This window comes from Rana temporaria, chromosome 2 (genome assembly GCF_905171775.1).
Source record: "Rana temporaria chromosome 2, aRanTem1.1, whole genome shotgun sequence".
Lineage (NCBI taxonomy): Eukaryota > Metazoa > Chordata > Amphibia > Anura > Ranidae > Rana > Rana temporaria.
In genome coordinates, this window is record NC_053490.1 from 196,602,250 (window position 1) to 196,623,395 (window position 21,146).

Sequence of the window (21,146 nt, forward strand, 5' to 3'; positions counted from 1 at the left end):
TCCCACTTACACCAGCGAAAGGGCACAATTCCTCCCACTGACACTAACGATGGGGCACAATACCTTCCATTGACACCAATGATGGGGCATTGTTCCTTCCATTGATGCCAACAATAGGCACTATTCCTTCCATTGACACCAATGATAGGACATTTTCTACCTCCACTGGCCCCCTTAAAGTCTGAAGGTCAGTAAAGTGGTCCCTTTGTTTAGAAAGTTTGGAGACCCCTAGTATATGGAAAAGTTTAATGGAAGTTTAAAAACATTAGATATCATTAGGGCTACATAAGCTAAGTGGGGCAGAGGCAGTGATAAAAAATGACCTCTCTTTGAATTTGCACAGGAAGTGTAATACATTTTTGGAGACAATAGTAAAAATGTATTATTTTTAAAGGGGACCTGAACTGTGGTGTCTGTTCTCACAAAAGGCAAGCAGTGCACATAGTCACCAGTATTTCCTATAGTCTCCCTGCAGCTGATCTTTTTCTCATTACTGATTACATTGCCTTTTTCTTCACTGTGCGTCTATGCCATCTTGGCAGAGGCACAACTTCCCTACCTCTCCTCATCAGTAAAAAGAAGAGGGAGCAGAAGCGTAATGACATCACCAAATCTTATTCTAAATCTTGTGTGACTAGTAGTCAGAGTCAGCTGTGCCTGAGAGGCACAGGTAATATACAGGTGATATACAGCACAGGCGTTTCAAGGCATGGTCACATATCAGTGAATGCACTGCTATTTTTCTAGATGAATTTAAGAGAACAGGTATATTTCATAAGGTACTGCTTGGGCACAATAGATGTTCCCCATAACATGGCATATCCTATTTTTTTATTATTATTTAGGTTTACTTTAATTGCATAATTAGACTGTGTTTTATTTTAATTTTGTTTGATAAATTTGCATCAAAAATATTAGGTTCATGAAATTGTCAATGTTTGTCTAGGGTTTATAATTACAGTGGAGTCTAAGGCCCAGTTCAAATCTGGGTGTTCTAGATTTGCACAATTCTGCCCACAATTCTGGAATGTGGTGAAATCCTAGAAAAACACATAGCATGCGTTTGGGTGCTGTTATTGTTAAAGGCACCCCAAACACACAAAAGAAACAAGCATTTTGTTGCATGACAAAACACGCATAAAATGCTCAAGAACACTCTTTTCAAAAAGCCAGCTCCAAATAAGGTACAGGAGTTACTTTGGTGTCTTTGGAACATAGAACAACCCTTTCAAATGAATGGTGCTGCTTCAAAAATGCATACAAAATAGTGTTTTTAAAATGTGCTAAAATCGTGATGCTCTGCCATTGCTAGATGTGAACAAGGCCTTATGCCTCGTACACATGACCAGTTTCCCGTCGAGAAAACTGCCATGACAGTTTTTGGCTGGGAAACTGGCCTTGTATATGCTCCATGGCGGTTTTCCCAGCAGGAAAGTGGTTTTAAAGGTGAATGTTTTTTTTGTTTTACATTTTATTTTATTTCAGAAAGAGAATCCCGAGACATCTTCCAAACATCATCAAAATAACATAGTAACAACAGGATAATAAATACATGACTTAAGTTCCTTTTGTTCATAAGCAAAATAGATCTATTTCTCAAAATATTAATCTCCCCTTGGTCATGAACTTAAAGGATCACTAAAGGAATTTTTTTTTTTGCTAAATAGCTTCCTTTACCTTACTGCAGTACTGGTTTCATGTCCTCATTGTTCGTTTTTGCTTTGAAGTAGCTGTAATTCTGCTGTGATCTCCACACTTCCTGCTTGTCTGGCTCCTTATGAAAAAACTATTGGCAGCTTTTCACTGTGGTCTAAGCTGTGTGTCTAAAACTCCTCAGAACCAATCAGATTAATTTTAAAAACAAAACACTGCCCTGGATTTGTTTGTTTTTGTTCTGTGGGTCTCTTTACTCCACATAAACATGAAACCAGTTTAAAACCGAAAGTGAAACTAGAGGCACATTATATGATATAATTTAATCTATTTTTAATCATTTTTAAAAGGAATCAGTTAACTTGTATGTCTCTATACCCTGTAAACAGTCATTTCAGCAAAAATGTTTTTTTCCTTTAGTGACCCTTTAAAAACTCAACCTTACCCAAAAAAAACAAATATCTCATCGCCTGGGGACCCCCCCCCCATATAGTGGTATGGGACCCCCCCCCCCCATATAGTGGTATGATATCTACCCCTCTCTTCCCTTCAATTTCAACCAACCCAACCAACAAACATAAAACAAGTCAATGACAGGACAACAAAAAAATAAAAAATAAAAAAGGAACCCCCCCTACCCAATAAATTTCCCTCCTCTCTCCCCCCATCCCCCAGCGCCAGACAACAAGGATGTAATACTCCTCTAAGCCAGTCAAATTTACAGCATCCAACGTCTCCATTCTCATCTATAAAAATTCCCTCCTTCTTCTGAATTCATGAATTATATGCATTAAGTTAAAAAAAAAACATTCTCTATGCAGCTCCCCCCCCCCCTTATACTTACCTGGGTCCAATCTTGATCCAGCGCTGTGCATTAGATCAGTGGCTTTCAGCTATCAGCCAACCCTGCAAACATTTGCCTGTACTGAAAAAAACCTGTCTCTCTCCTAGCACTACTAAAGGGTGCTACATAAGGTTTAAAGTTAACACATTTAAAATGATGCTTATACAATTTAGGGGAGTAAAGCTGGGTATGTCAATGAGGAGAAAGGATCTGGGTTTCCCAGTAAATCAACGTAAAGTAAATGTCACTAAACCGCAAAAATTTCATACAAACTTTACATGCCAATGTTTTTTTTTTATATGCGGCTTTCTTTAATATAATACCTTGTGATCCTGCCATAAAAGTCCTTATTCAGGCACTGTGCTCCTGAGCTTTCTTCGGGTCACTCTAGTTTCCAATGGATGCTACAGGTGGCTGTTTAACCACTTGAGATCCGCGCTATAGACAAAATACGTCCGCAGCGCGGCTCTCAAGTGCCAAGTGGCCGTTTAAAAACGGCCTTTATGTGCATTACCCGCGCGCGCCACTGGGTGGCGCGCGGCGGGTAAAAACTGTCCCGACGCATCGCCGAAGACCCGATGCGTGTACCTGGCGGCCGCGATGTCCGCCGGGTACACGCGATCGTCGGTGACACGGCAGGTGACAGCAGGGACGTGGAGCTCTGTGTGTAAACACAGAGCTCCACGTGCTGTCAGAGGAGAGGAGACCGATCTGTGTCTCTTGTACATAGAGACACAGCATCGGTCCCCTCCCCCAGTCACCCCCCTCCCCCCACACAGTTATAACACACCCAGGCTACACATTTAACCCCTTCCTCACCCCCTAGTGTTAACCCCTTCACTGCCAGTCACATTTATACAGTAATTAGTGCATTTTTATAGCACTGATCGCCGTATAAATGTGAATGGCGCCAAATTTGTGTCAAAAGTGTCCGATAGTCCGCCGCAATATCCCAGTCCCAATAAAAATCGCAGATCGCCGCCATTACTAGTAAAAAAAAAAATAATAAAAAAAATCATAATTCTGTTCCCCATTTTGTAGGCGCTATAACTTTTGCGCAAACCAGTCGCTTATTGTGATTTTTTTTTTTTTTTTACAAAAATACGTCGAAAAATACGTATCGGCCTTAACTGAGAAAAAAAATAGTTTTTTAAAAAAAAATTGGGATATTTATTATAGCAACAAGTAAAAAAAATATATATTTTTTTTAAATTGTTGCTCTTTTTTTGTTTATAGCGCAAAAAATAAAAACCGCAGAGGTGATCAAATACCACCAAAAGAAAGCTCTATTTGTGGGGAAAAAAGGACGCCAATTTTGTTTGGGAGCCACGTCGCACGACCGCGCAATTGTCAGTTAAAGCGACGCAGTGCCGGACGCTGAGATTTCGCCTGGGAACGAAGGGGGTTTATGTGCCCAGTAAGCAAGTGGTTAAGCACAAATTATGCAGGCACTGCCTGTTGTCACCATAAAGAAACCCACCCTTAGAAATGCCATTTAGCTATTGCTGGAGTAAATGCATATAAACACAAACTGACTGCATAGAGGCTACAGGGGAGATGCAACAAAGGATGCTTTAGAAAATTAGTGCTGGATCAAAAAAATAAATAAATAATAATAATCTTTGTATCACCTTCCAGTTTACTAGCTGCTGGTGCTGCCCCTATGCTGCTTTTGCCAAAATCTTTATCTTTAAACGAATGCCAGTGTTACCCTGATTCTGTTGCCACAAAATAAAATAGAAATAAACTACAGTGGGGATCGAAAGTTTGGGCACCCCAGGTAAAAATTTGTATTAATGTGCATAACGAAGCCAAGGAACGATGGAAAAATCTCCAAAAGGCATCAAATTACAGATTAGACATTCTTATAATATGTCAAAAAAAGTTAGATTTTATTTCCATCATTTACACTTTAAAAATTACAGAAAACAAAAAAATGGCATCTGCAAAAGTTTGGGCACCCTGCAGAGTTAATATCTTGTACTGCCCCCTTTGACAAGTATCACAGCTTGTAAACGCTTTTTGTAGCCAGCCAAGAGTCTTTCAATTCTTGTTTGAGGTATCTTTGCCCATTCTTCCTTACACAAGTCTTCCAGTTCTTTGAGATTTCTGGGCTGTCTGTCACGCACTGCTCTTTTAAGGTCTATCCATAGATTTTCAATTATGTTGAGGTCAGGATATGTTTTTAAGGAGCTTAGGCTAGGTACACATGGGTCGAAAATCAGCCGATTCAGCAGGAACCATTTGACATTCGAACAGTGTGTACAGATCTCTTTCTGAGAGAAGCTGATCTAATGACCAGCTTTTGTCAAAGGGACATGCTGCAAAATCAGTGTCCGATCAGTGTGTTCTGGCAGGGGGTGGAGGGAGACCCCTTGTCAGAATACAATGGCACAGTAGTGGGGGAAGCTGCACCATCATAGTTTGTGTTGGTACTGAGATCTGTCAGGCTTTTTTCCACTCAATCTGCTGGGTTGAACAAACAAAAAACTAGAAGTGTTCACCATACTTTACATCTCTAAGCTAATCTAACATTTCTAAAAAGATCCATTCATGTGTACAGTCATGTCAAATGCAATGAGAAAAGTCACAATTCACCATTCGTCTTGTTTTGTAGACTGGAATGCATAGCTAAATTAAATGAGGATGTTCAGCTAAAATTGTGTACTTTCCTCTTTACCTAAAATCACACAAAGATGTTTAGCTGATACCTTTATGTTTTTTTTTACTGCTTTTAAATGACAGGAAAACTGCGGTTTAAAAAATTAGATCATGTTCTCTTTTTTTCTCGCCGCGAATCGCAGGGGTTTTTTTTCCCCGCAGTTTTCCTATAGGAAACACTGCGAGGGAGCATACACATGGCCGGTTTTCCCGACCAAAGTTCTCCTGCCAGTCTTCTTGTCGGGAAAACCAGCCGTGTGTACTGGGGAAAAGGGACAGAGCTGGTTCTCGGTTTTCCCCTCGGTTTTCCTGGTGGTCTTTTGACCGTGATCTTAGAGAACCAATAATGCTTTGTATGTGCTGGCATTTTAAATTGGCAGATTCCTGTTTTTTTTTTTAATATGTACTCTTCAAGAACTACATAAAGTCATACCTTACTTTTAAGTACACAATGGGGTTTATTTACTATCGCTGGAGAGTGCAAAATCAGGCTCACTTCTGCATAGAAACCAATGAGCTTCTAACCCCAGCTTGTTCAATTAAGCCTGGAAATAAAACCTGGAAGCTCATTGGTTTCTATGCAGAAGTGAGCCTGATTTTGGACTCTCCAGCGATCATAAATATACCCCATTGTGTACTTAAAAGTTGTATTCTTTTTTATATTATATCCTAAATGAGGTTATGTAGGACATTAAGGTTCATTGTTTCCCTTAAAGCTTGCTGTGAGGCTAATAGTGTTCAAATGAAAATACTTATCAGTCAATTTGCTGTTGTTCTAGGCATTATGTTGCCGTCAACTTCAATGCTGTAACTGCAACAAGTAATGAAAGCTAAGCTATCAAGATTTAACCTAGTTTATTTACAAGAACATTTGTTGCCTAGAGTGAAACAGTTGTCTGTTGGCAAAATATGAGATTTTATAAATATACAACTAACTGAAGCATTGTTTCCCAAAAATCACCTAAGGCATTACAATTCAAACTTTCAGAAGAGCGTGACACAACAAATGAAACTGTACGCAAGCACCCATTTAGACACTTTAGTTTTAAGCAAGAATTATCAGTCATGATTATATATTGTCATATCTTACTCTTCTCGTGAGTTTTCTTACTGATTTTAAAGTGTATGTAAAGGTAATACTGTGTTTTTTTTCCTGTCTGATTTCCATTGGGTAGATTAAGCCCAAAGCTGGCGGCTATCCCTAATATACAACTGTCACTGCAGCATGAACCCACATTGAAAAATTCTCCTTTACTTCTTCCTGTAACAACTTTTCGTTTTCCAATAAATTTATGTCTTGGTGACATCCCTGGGTCAGCATCCTAATCCAGGAGGTAGATGCTGAATTTGGGTGATTTTTAGAACAAATATGTCACTGGCCTTTTTTGGAGAAAACAATTATACCAGTTTTGTCAGGAGAATCTGTTTTGAACACTTATTAACTGCAATTTTTATACAATACATACATTGTATACTCGTGCTCTTATTAACATGCAAAAATACATCTAAGGCTGGGTCCACTTTATTCCTCTTAGGTATTTTACTAGCGTCAATTTGCTAAGCCAAACATTCCTGGAGTTCTTTGGGGGGGGGGGTCCTGGAAAAGGTATATATGGAATATTGTGCTGATTTCATACTGTTAATGATCCTTATTGCTACTGTCATTTAACAAACCATTTTCCATAAAAAAACTGTGTCTGTCCTTGAAATTTAAAGCGGAGTTCCGGCCACAATTTCACTTTTTAAATATAAATACCCCTGTAATACACAAGCTTAATGTATTCTAGTAAAGTTGGCCAGTAAACTAAGGTCCGTTTTGTTAGGTTGTTACAGCATTTAGACACTTTATAAAATAGAAATCGACTGGGGCCATCTTAAGTGTGGGCATCATGAAGCCAGACTGTATGACTTCCTGGATTTCAGCCTTGGAGATCTCGCACATGCTCAGTGCTGCACAAGCAGTGTCAGATCAGGTTTCAGCACCTGTGCTGTCCAAGTCACATGATTCTTTGAGACTGGGGAGTGCACAGACTCCTGGAAAGTTACACCCACTACATTCCCAGGAGTCTGTGTGGTGTAGGTTAGGAAGCATTAAGCACCTAGGTGCAGGAAGTGGGAAGATTAACTATTCTGCCTAGCAACAACACATTGAAGGCATAAAAAAAAAAAAAAAAAATCGTAAAGGACTAATGACATTTTTTTAAAACTACTGATGTAATGTTATATTCATGGGTGGAACTCCACTTTAAGGGCAAAGCCGATGGGAAAATCACCCTTTATTTTGGTAAAAATATACATTTATACAATTAACTGTAAGAAGTAATTTTACGTTGGGTAGATGAAAACACCAAAGATTATCAAATGTTTACTAACTTTGTATGTTATAATTAGGGAGGAGCTTAAGGGTAAACACCTAAACAAGTGACCATTTTGCGGGAGCCACATGTTATCTATAATAACAATATTACTACCGTTCATTTTATATGAAACTTCTTGCAGTCATTAGTTGCCAAGGATGCCAGCAGGTGCACCATTAAGTCCATATCAATCAGTGATATCACCAGTCCCATTCAGTTATATGGCCAGGAATCCCCAGCCATGTAAGCAAAGGAGTTGACATCATTTACTATACATGGTTATGTACATATAAGGTCAATGATATCACCAGGAGATCCTACCAACATGTATATTACAGCTGTCATCTACCGGACTTTCTATTGGGTGGGTATCACTTGATGGTTTGATTGATAATGGATTTACAAGGGACTTTTTGGGGATTTTTTATTTTTTAATAAAGGACCTTTCAAAATTTGGGGTTTCTTTATTTCTAGGTTACAACTTTTTTTTGTAAATGAGTAGGGGTACTCCAGGGGATTTCCAGATTCTGAGTCTTCCACTCACAGACCTCCACAACCACTGCCCAGGGTTGTGAAGAAGTCCTCATCAACATGGGAAAAGGGTGCTTTGCCAGGGGTCACACAGAATGAGTTTGGGGAGTTTGAAGACCCACGCCCGTATGTTTTAAGGGGACACAGCAGCTGTGTCTGTGCAGCCACATGGCACATCCCAATAGACTAAAATGGGACACTGGCACAGAAATGCCAGTGGTATACTTAAATTTGCTATTGCACCCACATTGTATATTCTTATTTAATTACAGTGTTTTAATACAGTAATATTATAGTCAACTTTATTTTTCATATTGTCTGCTTGTATATTAATATTGTTTTGTTTTATTTATTTTTCTAGTCTGGAGCAAATGTACTTTTGCAAGATGTGAATGGCAACATTGCACTTGACTATGCCACAGAGGGAACAGAGTCCAATTCTATACTTCTGACATACTTAGAAGAAAATGGTAGGTACTAAATGACATACAGTAGGTCTCAGTTGTTAAAAGGCAGATATCAAATAGTTTTGCATATTGTCAATTTGTGTGCATGATCTAAGAACTTTCTATATATACTGTATCTTTGAATTTCTATCTTTCTGTATATAGTCAGTGAGCCACAGCATGTCTCAATTTATTGAATACTCTAAAAACTGGGCAGTCTTTGAAATATCCAAAATAATAGCTTCCTCTACTGATATATAGTTTAAGGTTGAAATAATCTTATTGAAGCATATGGTCTGCCTTCTCCTGCTTAAAATAGCTGATAATAATAACAAAAACAGTTGGTGGTATTTAGCAGATAATAGCATGGGTGTTGAGATCCTTCTTTAACATGAATGAAAAAAAAACTGCTACTAAATACAGACAGAATTTGAAAGAATGAGTTTAAATCATGTGAAATTATACATTTCTAAATAAAATGGAATAACCAATTCAGGGCATGTGCATGTTTTTTTCTTCCCATTGTTCCATGCCAAAGCCTGTCAGCACTGCCTACAGTTTTACCGGTGCAAAAAAACGAAAAACTATTTCATAACTCTTTTAAATAAGACATATTGCATATCTGAACTTAGGGAAGGTAAACCTTCTCAATCAAGTTATTGATTGGAGCACTCTGCAGAAACAGATTTTTGAACACTTTATCAATTGCATCATTTTGCACGTTTGTGCACAGAGACTCACTTTGAGATTTTTATTATGCATATTTTTATTTTGCATCTAATATTTTCACTTTAAATGATTGATTGCTGTAGTGGACCTTGTGTTTCCACATACAGATTTCATTTGTCATTATTATTTATTTACCCACTTTTTTCTTACTTTTAATTTTAATTGTTATTATTATTTTATATAGTACGTTAGTACATATCTCTGGGTGGTATTTTACACACCACCTATGTTATTTATATTTTCACTAAAAATCACTCTCGTCACCCCCCTCATTATCCGGTTGATGTTTGGTGGGCATTATTGAATTTGGAGTGAAACACATTATTCTGACTCACAGGGATTGTTAGACTTATTTTCTTTATACGTGTTATTATATTCATTAATACTATTCTACTTGTTGATTAGCAAGCACCATTACACACACCCCTTTTTTTAACATATTATCATTGTGTGAGCACTATTTAGTTGTGGCTGTTGCTTAGTTTTTAATTTGTTTTAAATTTATTTTAGATTTTAGATTGCCTTAGTTAGCGTGGTCTTGCACATTAGTTTCCCCATTATTCATAATAATGGTATGTTCCAATGGATGTGCAGGGATTTCCATTACATGCAAGGCATCAGTATACTTTCTCTGATTCAGACCTATAGGAAAGAGCTCTCCCTTTACAGCCAACACACAGAATGTATGTCTAATGTAAAGGCTTTTTAAATGGTTAAGCATGGCTCATTAATAGCCTAATTAAAACTGCTATTTCATCCTATTAATCTTTTTTGTTGTGTATGCATTCTTATTCTCATTAGCACATTACCCTTTAAGATAAGAGTTTTATTCTGGTAATTAAATAGGAAAATTGCTGATTTAATGGGCACATTAACTATGCAGAGGTGACTATAACCTTTGGCATTTGTTGCGTCACAAATATTAGGAGGAATCATTAAGTATTATATAGCAAATTATAGTATATTTGGAATACTAGTGTTCTTTGCCTCATCATTGTATTCTCACTACCTTTTAATGGGGGGGTTCCAAGTAATTCTGTCACTTGAGGTGAACATTTGGGAAGTGTCCTCAGCTCCCCTTACCCACTACGACAGATGGGGGAATGGTTCGGCCCGAGCATGAGTTCAGGCTGAACTTTGGCTGTTTGGACATTCTCCAAACAACCGAATTATAGGGTCATTCGGACGACTACAATGCGACCACAATGCACTGTGCCACCGCACAGTGCTTTGAAAGCCCCAATTGGATGAAGCAATGAAGTTTCACCCAATCAGGGCACAGAGCACTGTCATGGCTCATTGCTCTTAATCCTGCCCCACACTTTAAAATGATTCTTTCCATAGCGGCCATGTGTAGTGTGATAGCGGCATGGAGAGAGATATAACAGGGCTCTGTTCAGTTCTGTTAGACAGTTACTGTGCTATAGTGTGCTATTCTGATTCTATTGTCAGTGTAGAATATCAGTTTAGTGTGAATCTAGTGATAGTTCGGTGTGAGTGTAGTGAAACCATTCATCTTTACATTAGTGTGAATGTAGGGATAGTTTAGTCATTGTGAGTGTAGTGTGACCATTCATCTTTACATTAATGAGTGTAGGTATAGTTCAGTCAGTGTGAGTGTAGTGACCGTTTAACACAGTATATTTTATTGCGTTACTGCAAGTTTAACGCCATTTAGTTTTATGCATTACTGCAAGTTTAACGCTGTATATTTCATTGCATTACTGCAAGTTTAACGCCGAATAGTTCTGTTCCATATATGTGCGTTACTGCAAGTTTAACACCATATATTTTGTTGCATTACTGCAAGTTTAACGCCATATAAATCTGTGATTTACTGCAAGTTTAACGCTGTATGTTTCCCTGCATTACTGCAAGCTTAACGCCATATAGTTCTGTCAATTACTGCAAGTGTAACACTGTACCGTATTTATCGGCGTATAACACGCACAGGCGTATAACACGCACTCTAACTTTAAGAGGGAAGTTTCAGGAAAAAAACTTTCCACAGCCCCCTGCGTATAACTCGCAGGCACAGTTTACACTCTATTTTCAGGGTAAAAAAGTGAGTGTTATACGCCAATAAATACAGTATATTTCATTGCGTTACTGCACGTTTAACGCTGTATATTTCATTGCGTTGCTGCAAGTTTAGCGTTATATATTTCATTGCATTACTGCAAGTTTAACACCATATAGTTCTGTGCGCTACCGCAAGTTTAATGCTATATATTTCATTCCATTACTGCAAGCTTAATGCCATATAGTTCTGTGCATTACTACAAGTTTAACACTGTATAGTTCTGTGCATTACTGCAAGTTTAATGCTGTATATTTCATTGCGTTACTGCAAGCTTAACGCTGTATATTTCATTGCGTTACTGCAAGTTTAATGCCATATAGTTCTGTGCGTCACTGCAAGCTTAACACTGTATATTTCATTGCGTTACTGCAAATTTAACACTGTATAGTTCTGTGCGTTACTGCAAATTTAATGGCGTATATGTCATTGCTTTACTGCAAGTTTAACACTGTATATTCCATTGTGTTACTGCAAGTTTAGCGCCCTATATTTCATTGCTTTACTGCAAATGTAATGGCATGTAGTTCTGTGCATTACTGCAAGTTTAATGCTATATATTTCATTGCATTACTGCAAGTTTGCATCAGTGACACAATCCCTGGTGTCATAGAAAATGTAGTTTTGAGGATTCTGTTGGTCAAGAGAGGAGCAGTGGAGAAAGCTAAGTGATGCATTTTTCAATTTTTTAGTCCTCGCTGCCCAGGGCTTTTTAGCTTCCACATCCCATTGGCAGTGTCTGCATCACATGGTGGATGATTATCTAGGCGCAAAAACAGAGATGGAGAGCTTTCCAGTCAACGATCCACTGGCTTACTGGGTCATGGGAATAGACCACTTGCCAGAACTTGCCCAGTATGCTATTGAGCTGCTGGGCTGCCCTGCATCCAGCGTGCTTTCCGAACAGACATTCAGTGCTGCTAGAGGTTTTGTTACTGATCATAGAAAGCGTCTGTCCACAGACTCCATGGACCATCTGACTTTTATGACGTCCTGGATTACCAGCAGCTATGAAGCCCCTGATGCCGATGTCTCAGATTACGTGTTTTTGGGATGTGGAATCTCTGCAGGACTTTTAGGCTGCCTAGTGTTGTGGGTGTTGATTTAATCTGGAAGAATGTTTTTGGTGTTGGTTTCATGGGCACAATTAACACCCAAAGACCAATTTGTTCGCACCTGTTTGACAGGTGCGTAACATTACAATTTTTTGACAGCAAGGCCAATTTTTGCTTTTATCAAAAGTACCTCTATAGGGTTACGGTGTAAAGGCGCAAACGGCACCCAAAGAACATTTTTTCCGCACAAGTTACAGAAGTCTGTGGTAGAGACACCAGAATTTATCCAAAAAATCTCTAATCTTGTTTCCAGTGCACTACGTTATGGCCTCATCATAAATACTAGCTCCCCAAGTCGTTGCTTATAAAATAAAGAAAGCTTGCAGGGAAAATGTATGTTTTGGGGCTTTATAAATGCAATTATTGCTGCAGCAGCTACTATACACAGTACATATGTGCCACAGGTGGACTAGGGAGACCCCCCAGGCACTATATTGAAAGACATTTTAAGCATCAATAAATTACTGCTCATTTAAAAATAATGTTTTTTACAAAAGTTTTTTTCATTGATACATGTCCCTCAGGGCAGTACCCAGCCCCCCATAACCATTGTATGCCCAATTACTTTTGTATAAGCCTTCAAAATGGGCACTTTTGATTTTTCATGTTCAGGTACCGAAGACTTCAAAAGGGTTCGTTATTCGGTTGCAAACTTTTTGCGATGTACAAAAGTTCTTGTGCGAACCGAACAGGGGGTCATTCGGCCCATGCTTACCCACTACGGCATGTGACACAAATGGTTAATGATGTTAAGAAGGAATAAGGTTTGTGTTGGTCACTACCGTGGGTCTGAGGTGAAGCCTGCAGGTTAGAGAGCCACATTTCTGGAAAGTGTATGTGCAGATTTTCCCAGGAGAAATTTGCAAAACTATAAAATTATGGTCAGCAGGCTTAAAAAGGCCAATAAGTGCGAGTCCGCTCACTACAAAAGGGGAAGGAGTGCAAAGAGCAGCCAAAGTGTCAGTGAATTGGAAGCTTCTGCAGAGACTAGGAAGCATGTTGTTTATTTATTTTCATTGATACAACTTTTGTTTTGGGGTAAACTGAGTCTGTTTATTTTTTTTCCTGCATGTTACATAGTTAGGATGAAAAAGACACAAGCAAGCTCATTGAGTTCAACTAGTAAAAAACTGTAATAAATAAACTGAAAACTTCTATATACAGAACACCTATATAGATATAGATATACAATGCCTTCCTGGTCCCTAATCAGCTCCACTCCTTATTAAAATAAATGTTTGTGTTTAATTACTTTTTTTCATTTTTTTTGATAAGGCTCTGTATTTTTAGTTTGGAGTGCTCAAAGCAGAGCATTACCTTGTTAATGGCCATCTGTTCTTGGAGCTGCTTTGTGTTTTCAGAACATCATTTGGAAGGAAAAAATCTAACTGTAGTAACAGTGAGCACCAAAACCACCTCACATGATATCACTCACATTCATTGTACCCCCTATCCCAATAGATAAAATAAAAGTTAGGCATACACCAGTTAGGCCTACTATCCCTGAATAAAACTGTCCTGCTGCTGGCCAGGTTTACACTGCTGTATCATCTAAAGTATTTACATTCTTGTAGTAAAGCCCCAACCTGTCATTTTTGTCCCTAGTGAATTGAAGCTCGTCTTACTATTTAAATTATCCTGCTGTTGGCTACATTTTTGTCTGCTGTGCCTTCTGCAGTTTTCTAAAGGAGAAGTATGAAGTCGGGATCTGCCCACATGCCTGGACCGTCACCTGGCTTAGTCTCTCAGTGTGCCGCTGGGAGCCTGAGCTGGCCGCTCCCACCCCCCACAGCCCAGTACTCCAGTGAGCATGGGTGGGCAGAGCAGAGAGCTGGTGACTGACAATCACCTGCTCTCTGCTCATCATCCAGCTTGTGTATCATGTTCTCTTAATTCGTAATGAGAGCTTAATAGAAATTGACCGGTGGCAGGACTGTTTTACATTTGTGGATAGCCACAGCAAACCACTAGTTAATTTTTATCCACTGGTCCAAGCAGGTGTATTACTGTTGAATAAAAAAAAAATCACGTATCACTCCTAAAGCTCTCTTGTCACAGGGCAAAATTTTGCTGTCACTACAAAGATCAAAGAGGTGCTGCCGAAAATAAGATTTTCACCTTACCTCATGTGCAACATAGCCTTTAACTTAAGGGTATAATGATAGTTATAATAATGAGATACTTAAATTGGGCTGACATGACTTGGCTATGAAGTGGTTAAATGACACAAAACTACATTTACATTTTAAAACAGAAGTTGTGGCTGCATTCCTTGGAGGACCGTTAGAGGCCATTTTACAGATAATCAAAATCCTAAACCATGACTGCTCAAGCAGCCAAGGTCCTAGAGCCTGCAGACAATGTCTCTGAAGAGCAGCGGTAATTCATCACGTCTGACAGATGCTAAAAGGCTTTTGTATGTAGGAGAAATACACAGTATGTTGGAATGGAGAGTTTAACAACTACACTGGTTAAAATGTAATAATAATCACAGGAATATTCTCATATGTTATGTCTGTTAAAAATGACGTTAAACATCATCCATTGTGCAGGTGGATTGTGGCTACATTTTATGGAATGCTCTCCCTTCCCTAGCTCCTCAGTGTGTAGACTTTCTCTTAAGGCTGGCCATATACATTATTGCAGATGTCTCACCAAGAATGACAGGAGGTGACATATCTTCTCATCCCTAAATGGCTCATGTACTGTTGCAGCAATCTTTTTCCCAATTGGGTCAGATAAAGGCTTTGTTAACTTCTCTCCATAGGAAAGGGAATAATTCCTGTTTCAGAGCACTAACTGTAATAAATGTTCAAATCTGTCAATTCACTCTCCTTTTTCAAGGACATGTAAAATCATAGTATGTCAACTTTCTAATCATTTTCGTCAGAGGATAAAGAATCTTGAAAGCATTAATCAACAAATGTATGGTAGGTCAGTTACACCAGTGGTCATCAATTCTGTCCTCAGGGCCCACTAACAGGCCCTGAGGTCTGAAATACATCACAGGTGATATCATTTTCTGCTCAGTGATTGCAGTTTTCTATATCTCCCCAAGGTAATACATAAAATCTTGCCCTTAGTGGGCCCTGAGGACAGGGTTGATGACCACTGAGTTACACAACAGTAGTTACTTCTATAATAACAAGCAAGGGAATAACTGCTGGATGTACTGTAAGGGTAAAACGTGTTACACATTTACTTAAGGCCTCGTACAGACGACCGGATCTATCCGCTGGGATTGATCCACTGATCAGTTCCAGCAGATAGATCCGGTCGTCTGTACGTCCGAGCGGACATTTCCCGGCGGATAAAAATCCAGCCGACGGATTCCCAGCGGATAAAAATTTTGTAGCGTGCTACAAAATCTATCCGCTGGAATCCAGTCCAGCGGACTGATCCGGTCGTCTGTACAGACTCACCGGATCAGTCCGTCCGCTCCCCTCCCTCGCATGCGTCGTAATGATTCGACGCATACGTGGAAGCATTTACCTTCCAGCGTCGCGCACGTCGCCGCGTCATCGTCGCGGTGACGGCGCGACACGTGACCGCTGATGTTTTCCGCGCAGATTTTGATCCGATGGTGTGTACAAGCCATCGGATAAAAATCCGGAGGACCGTTTCCAGCGGATAACCCCTCGTTTGTACGAGGCCTAAGACAACTGGATATTGCAGTACAGTGCAGAAATTTAGTGACAACCACTCCATGTGTGGCATTAAAATTAAATGTGCAAGACCTTTACTACATGTACATACCTCCCAACTTTTGAATTATGGTGTATCTCACCCCCCTCCTCCCCTCCTCCCCTCCTCCCCTCGACCATGCTGTAGTCAGCCAGACCAGCACTTGTCTCAGCTCTCAGTGCAAAGCAGGAAGGCTGCTATAGTGGGGGAGAGATGTTACTTTTAACTTTTTAACTGAAGAAGCCATTGTGTGATTGCAGGGCTACCACATAGTTGGAAAAAAAACCTGGTCAGCAATGCATGACCTGTTTCCCTATAGTGCTGATTGCTTGACAAAGGGGCGGGTCTGAGTAGCAGTCCTGCCCATACCTGACATCTGCAGCTGCACAATGCACACCCAGCAGGTTTTCTGACCAATCCCTGGCTGTGCTTGATGTTAAGACTTGCGCTAGAAGTTACAATATAATCAACTGATGCAGTGATGTGGGACAAAGCCCTTGTACAGCGGGACAGAAGTATAAAGGTGGAAAGTCCCGCCCAATCTGGGACTGTTGGGAGGTATGTATGTATACAGGGGATTTCTCAACAAAATAAAGAATGTAGACATGGATAAATGGGTGAGTTTTCACTGAACAATAAAATTAATTAAATAGCAATATCAGTTTGTGGTGCTCACATACAGTTAAGTTCTGCTTTAACGTCCTACTGCAGTCAGAAAACTATCTGGCCTCCAAAGTACATCTCACCCTCCCAACAGATATATACTTTTGACATTTCTATTAGAATTGAAAATGCAACTATTATCACTTTTATCTTAGTGAAACAATAGGTTATCAGCCCCCCTAAAAATACAATCTGGTCAACAGGTTTCACACCAAAACCAATTGCTGGATATAACTGACAAGATCTGTTAAATTGCCCCAGTTGTTTCTATTGGCATTATCAGGCAACAATAATCTAATGATTATTGGTGACCTAATTACAAATGAATTAATGTAGTATGTTGGATAAATGTACATATGAGAAAACTTCTGTTGGCTAGGTTGTTTCATAAAGGCTGACTTTCCTTTATCATATATGCCTCTTCTTAGTTTCATTAAAACCTAGGCTATAGATTTGATTGGATTTATTTATTTCTCTTGGAATCATATGTACTTGTTCTCTTCTGTAGGTGTTGATCTGACCTCATTGCGACAGATAAGGACCCAGAGAGCAACAGTGATGTTATCTGATGTGAAGCAGCTGCTGGCTGCTGGGGGAAGCGTTAATGAGAAAAATGATGATGGCGTGACTCTTGTAAGATTTTCTATAAATTCAGCATACATGAAGATTTCTTTCTGAAGCTTTATATTCATCAAGCAGCTTTTTTGTTAGACATTGTCACATATCAAGTAGCAATTTGTGTAATAATTAAACTCCCACACAGTAGTAAGGCTTAAAAGAAATTGTCACTAAGAGGGGAGTCCTGAATGGGGTTTGCTAAGCTGTAACTGGTGTCATGCTTGGTTCATCCACTACTCATTCTGTGCAGATTGATTCTACCTACAGTGCTGCTTTTCATTGGAGAGCTGGGACAGCTGTTATTGGGATGTTAACTAACTACCATGCAATGAATAAGCATATGTTCTTTTCCTGTACATGCAGACTGTGGATAAAATAAAATAAACTCTATTTATAACAATGGGATAAGAATGCCTGTCACATTTGCTATCTGTTAAATTGCTCTGGTTTATTACTAGTGTCTGCATTACACAGTAATGTCATCTAAGTCAACAGTAGTGTCCATATATTGAATTCAGCTGCTAGTTTTTAAACTCAATTCAATTGAAGTAATTGGTTTAATGTACCAGTTACACTGAAGGATTAGGACCACGCATATAGGCGTGTATTACATCGGATAATGGGGATTTCCAGCCCATAAAGAAAACCCTGCTGGTATTTGATAACATGGTGGGGCCCAACTTCTCATAGCTCTTGGATTATATCATTACGGTATAGAAGCTACAATTGCCATCAATTGTAGCGCCATCTGCTGGTGACATGTTGTATTCCAATGCAGGAACAACAGAGCTATGTTATTACTACTTTATCTGAAAAATCACACTTACGGGAGTTGTTATATATAGATGGACAAGACATTTTATATACAAAGCAGTCGCATGAAGTAGACACATATTTGTTTTACTATGTTACCAGCTTTTTTAGAGGGATTTTTTTTTTTATCTGTACATTTTTAACCTCCTGGGCGGTGTTCCCGAGTCTGACTCGGGGTGAGATTTTTGGGCTAGGATCGGTAACCCCGAGTCAGACTCGGGCTCGCCTCGCTGGATGTACAGGGAGTTTTACTTACCTTGTCCCTGGATCCAGCGATGCCACTGCGCTGTGTGAGCGAGCAGGACCTCGCTCGATTCACACAATGCCTCCGTGTGACGCCGATCTCCGTTCCCTGCGACGTTACGACGCACGGGGACGGAGAACGGCGCCAAATTCAAAAAAGTAAACAAACACTATACATACAGTATACTGTAATCTTATAGATTACAGTACTGTATGTAAAAAAAACACACACCCCTTGTCCCTAGTGGTCTGCCCAGTGTCCTGCATGTCATTTTATATAATAAAAACCTTTTTTTCTCCCTGCAAACTGTAGATTGTCCATAGCAACCAAAAGTGTCCCTTTATGTCAAAAATAGTTTTAGATCAGCTAAAAAACAGCGATAATAAATTATAATCACTTGCAGAATTGTGCGATAGCGATTTGTGGGGAAATTTGTCATAAAAAAAAAAAAAATAATGACAGCAACAATTCTGCAACTGAGCAAATTTCAGTGATTTTGATTTGATTACATTATTGAATAATTTTTATTATAATTATATTATTATTTGTTATAATTATTTATAATTATTTATTATATTATAATTTATAATTTTGTTTTTAAAAAAATGTCATACCCGGGATGCCTATTAGAAGCTTGTTTGGTCAGATTTAAGTGAGTTATTTCTAAAAATGACAGACCTACAATATAAAACGCCAAATTTCCTTGCAAATAATGGTACCGCTTTCAGCATGTTTTTTCTGAAAGAATCATACCGCCAGGGAGGTTAATTTGTATAATTATACAAAACTGTTTTTTTTTTTTTTTTTTTTTTAATAACTACCACACATGTTTCTCAACAGCTTCACATAGCCTGTGCTGGTGGCTATAAAGATGTTGCTTGCCAGCTATTAGAGCACAATGCTGATCCAGATGCTCAGGATAACCAGTACTGGACTCCTCTTCATTTGGCTGCAAAATATGGACAGGTAATGTGTTGAAATCACCCCAAAGATCTTTGTTTTTGCTGGGACAGTTCGTGTAATTAATAGCAACGTCCTAATTGGTCAATTATATATATATATATATATATATATATATATATATATATATATATATATATATATATATATATATATATATATATATATATAAAAACAGTTGCCAGCTGGTATTCAGCAATATGATTAAAAGTGCCTTGATTTTGTACAAAGTCCATAATACATACAGGGAAGCTCATCTCAGACATTTAGAGATCTTATGCCGCGTACAAACGATCATTTTTCGGCATGAAAAAAACATTGTTTTTAAAAAATGTCATTTAAAATGATCGTGTGTGGGCTTCATATCATTTTTTGGGTTCTGAAAAACGACAAAAAAAAATATTCGAACATGCTGCATTTTTTAACAACGTTTTAAACAATGTCGTTTTTTGGGTTGTAAAAAATTATCGCGCATGGGCTAAAACGACGTTAAAAAACCTGCGCATGCTCAGAAGCAAGTTATGAGACGGGAGCGCTCGTTTTGGTAAAACTACTGTTCATAATGGAGTAAGCACATCACGCTGTAACAGATATAAAAGCGCGAATCGTCTTTTACTAACACGGAATCAGCTAAAGCAGCCCCGAAGGGTGGCGTCATCCACATGGAACTTCCCCTTTATAGTGCCGTTGTACGTGTTGTACGTCACCGTGCTTTGCTAGAGCATTTTTTTAAAACGATGGTGTGTGGGCAACGTCGTTTTAATGATGAAGTTGGAAAAACATTGTTTTTCCTTCATGCTGAAAAACATTGTTTTTTTTCATGCCGAAAAATTATCGTGTGTACGCGGCATCAGGCCTGATTCACACCTATGCAGTTTTAGTGCTTTTTGCATTTTGCAGATTTTCACTACAGAACGTATTCCATAGGAAACCATGTTAAATGGACTGTAGTGCAAATCTGAAAAATTCAAAAAAGCACTAAAAATGCATAGGAGCGAATCAGGTCTTAGGTAACTGCTCATTGTGTTGTTAAGCTTGTTCAACTAAGGTTTGGCAATAACAACTGGAAGCTGATTGGTTTCTATGCAGAGCTGCATCAGATTTTGCCCTCTCCAGTTAACAGCAGAATATGAGTTGGCATAACATATCAGATGCCAATTTAGATAAAATGGACCTCTGTAATTTGCACATTAGTTTTTAATTTACACTATGGTAAATTGTACAAATTGTAACACATTTTATTACTCCAAAGACATGTCGGTAGGTTAATTGGCTCCTCTCTAAATTGTCCCTAATATAAGAAGGACTGTGAGCTGGGGACTTTAGATTGTAAGCTACTTAAGGGTGGGGACTGATATGAATGTACAATGCTGCATAAATAGTTCTATATAAGTACATTTAATAAATAAATACAATAATAAATAATGTAGAGTCAGACATTCAATAACCACAGTTTAAATGTGTTGTTTTCAAAAAAAGTGTTTCTAACTTTAATACAATCATGTATGTATTGCATGTATTGGATTGTGTAGTGTGTTTTCGGAGAGTGATAGTAGAATGAATTTTGTTGATCTTTATATTGTACCAGCACTGCAGACTAGTCATAGACAAAAATGACTAGGCAACATCCAGTTATATATGTAAGGTCATCATTACCCTAAATGGCTGATATCAGTTGGATCAGGAAGCCATATCTGTGGAATACTCCTAATGTCTGCTGACAGCCCAGGCCAACCAGTTAAAAGAAG

General features: G+C 38.7%; 1 protein-coding gene across 1 annotated transcript in view; it reads left to right on the top strand.

The window, feature by feature from the left end:
- The window catches only part of MYO16 (myosin XVI), a 357,599-nt gene that overhangs the window by 80,193 nt on the left and 256,260 nt on the right, over positions 1 to 21,146 (top strand). Inside the window, exons 5-7 of the mRNA XM_040336205.1 lie at positions 8,408 to 8,516; positions 17,272 to 17,396; positions 19,279 to 19,404. Coding sequence (XP_040192139.1) covers positions 8,408 to 8,516; positions 17,272 to 17,396; positions 19,279 to 19,404 — 360 coding nt within the window. The remainder of the gene's footprint in view (positions 1 to 8,407; positions 8,517 to 17,271; positions 17,397 to 19,278; positions 19,405 to 21,146) is intronic.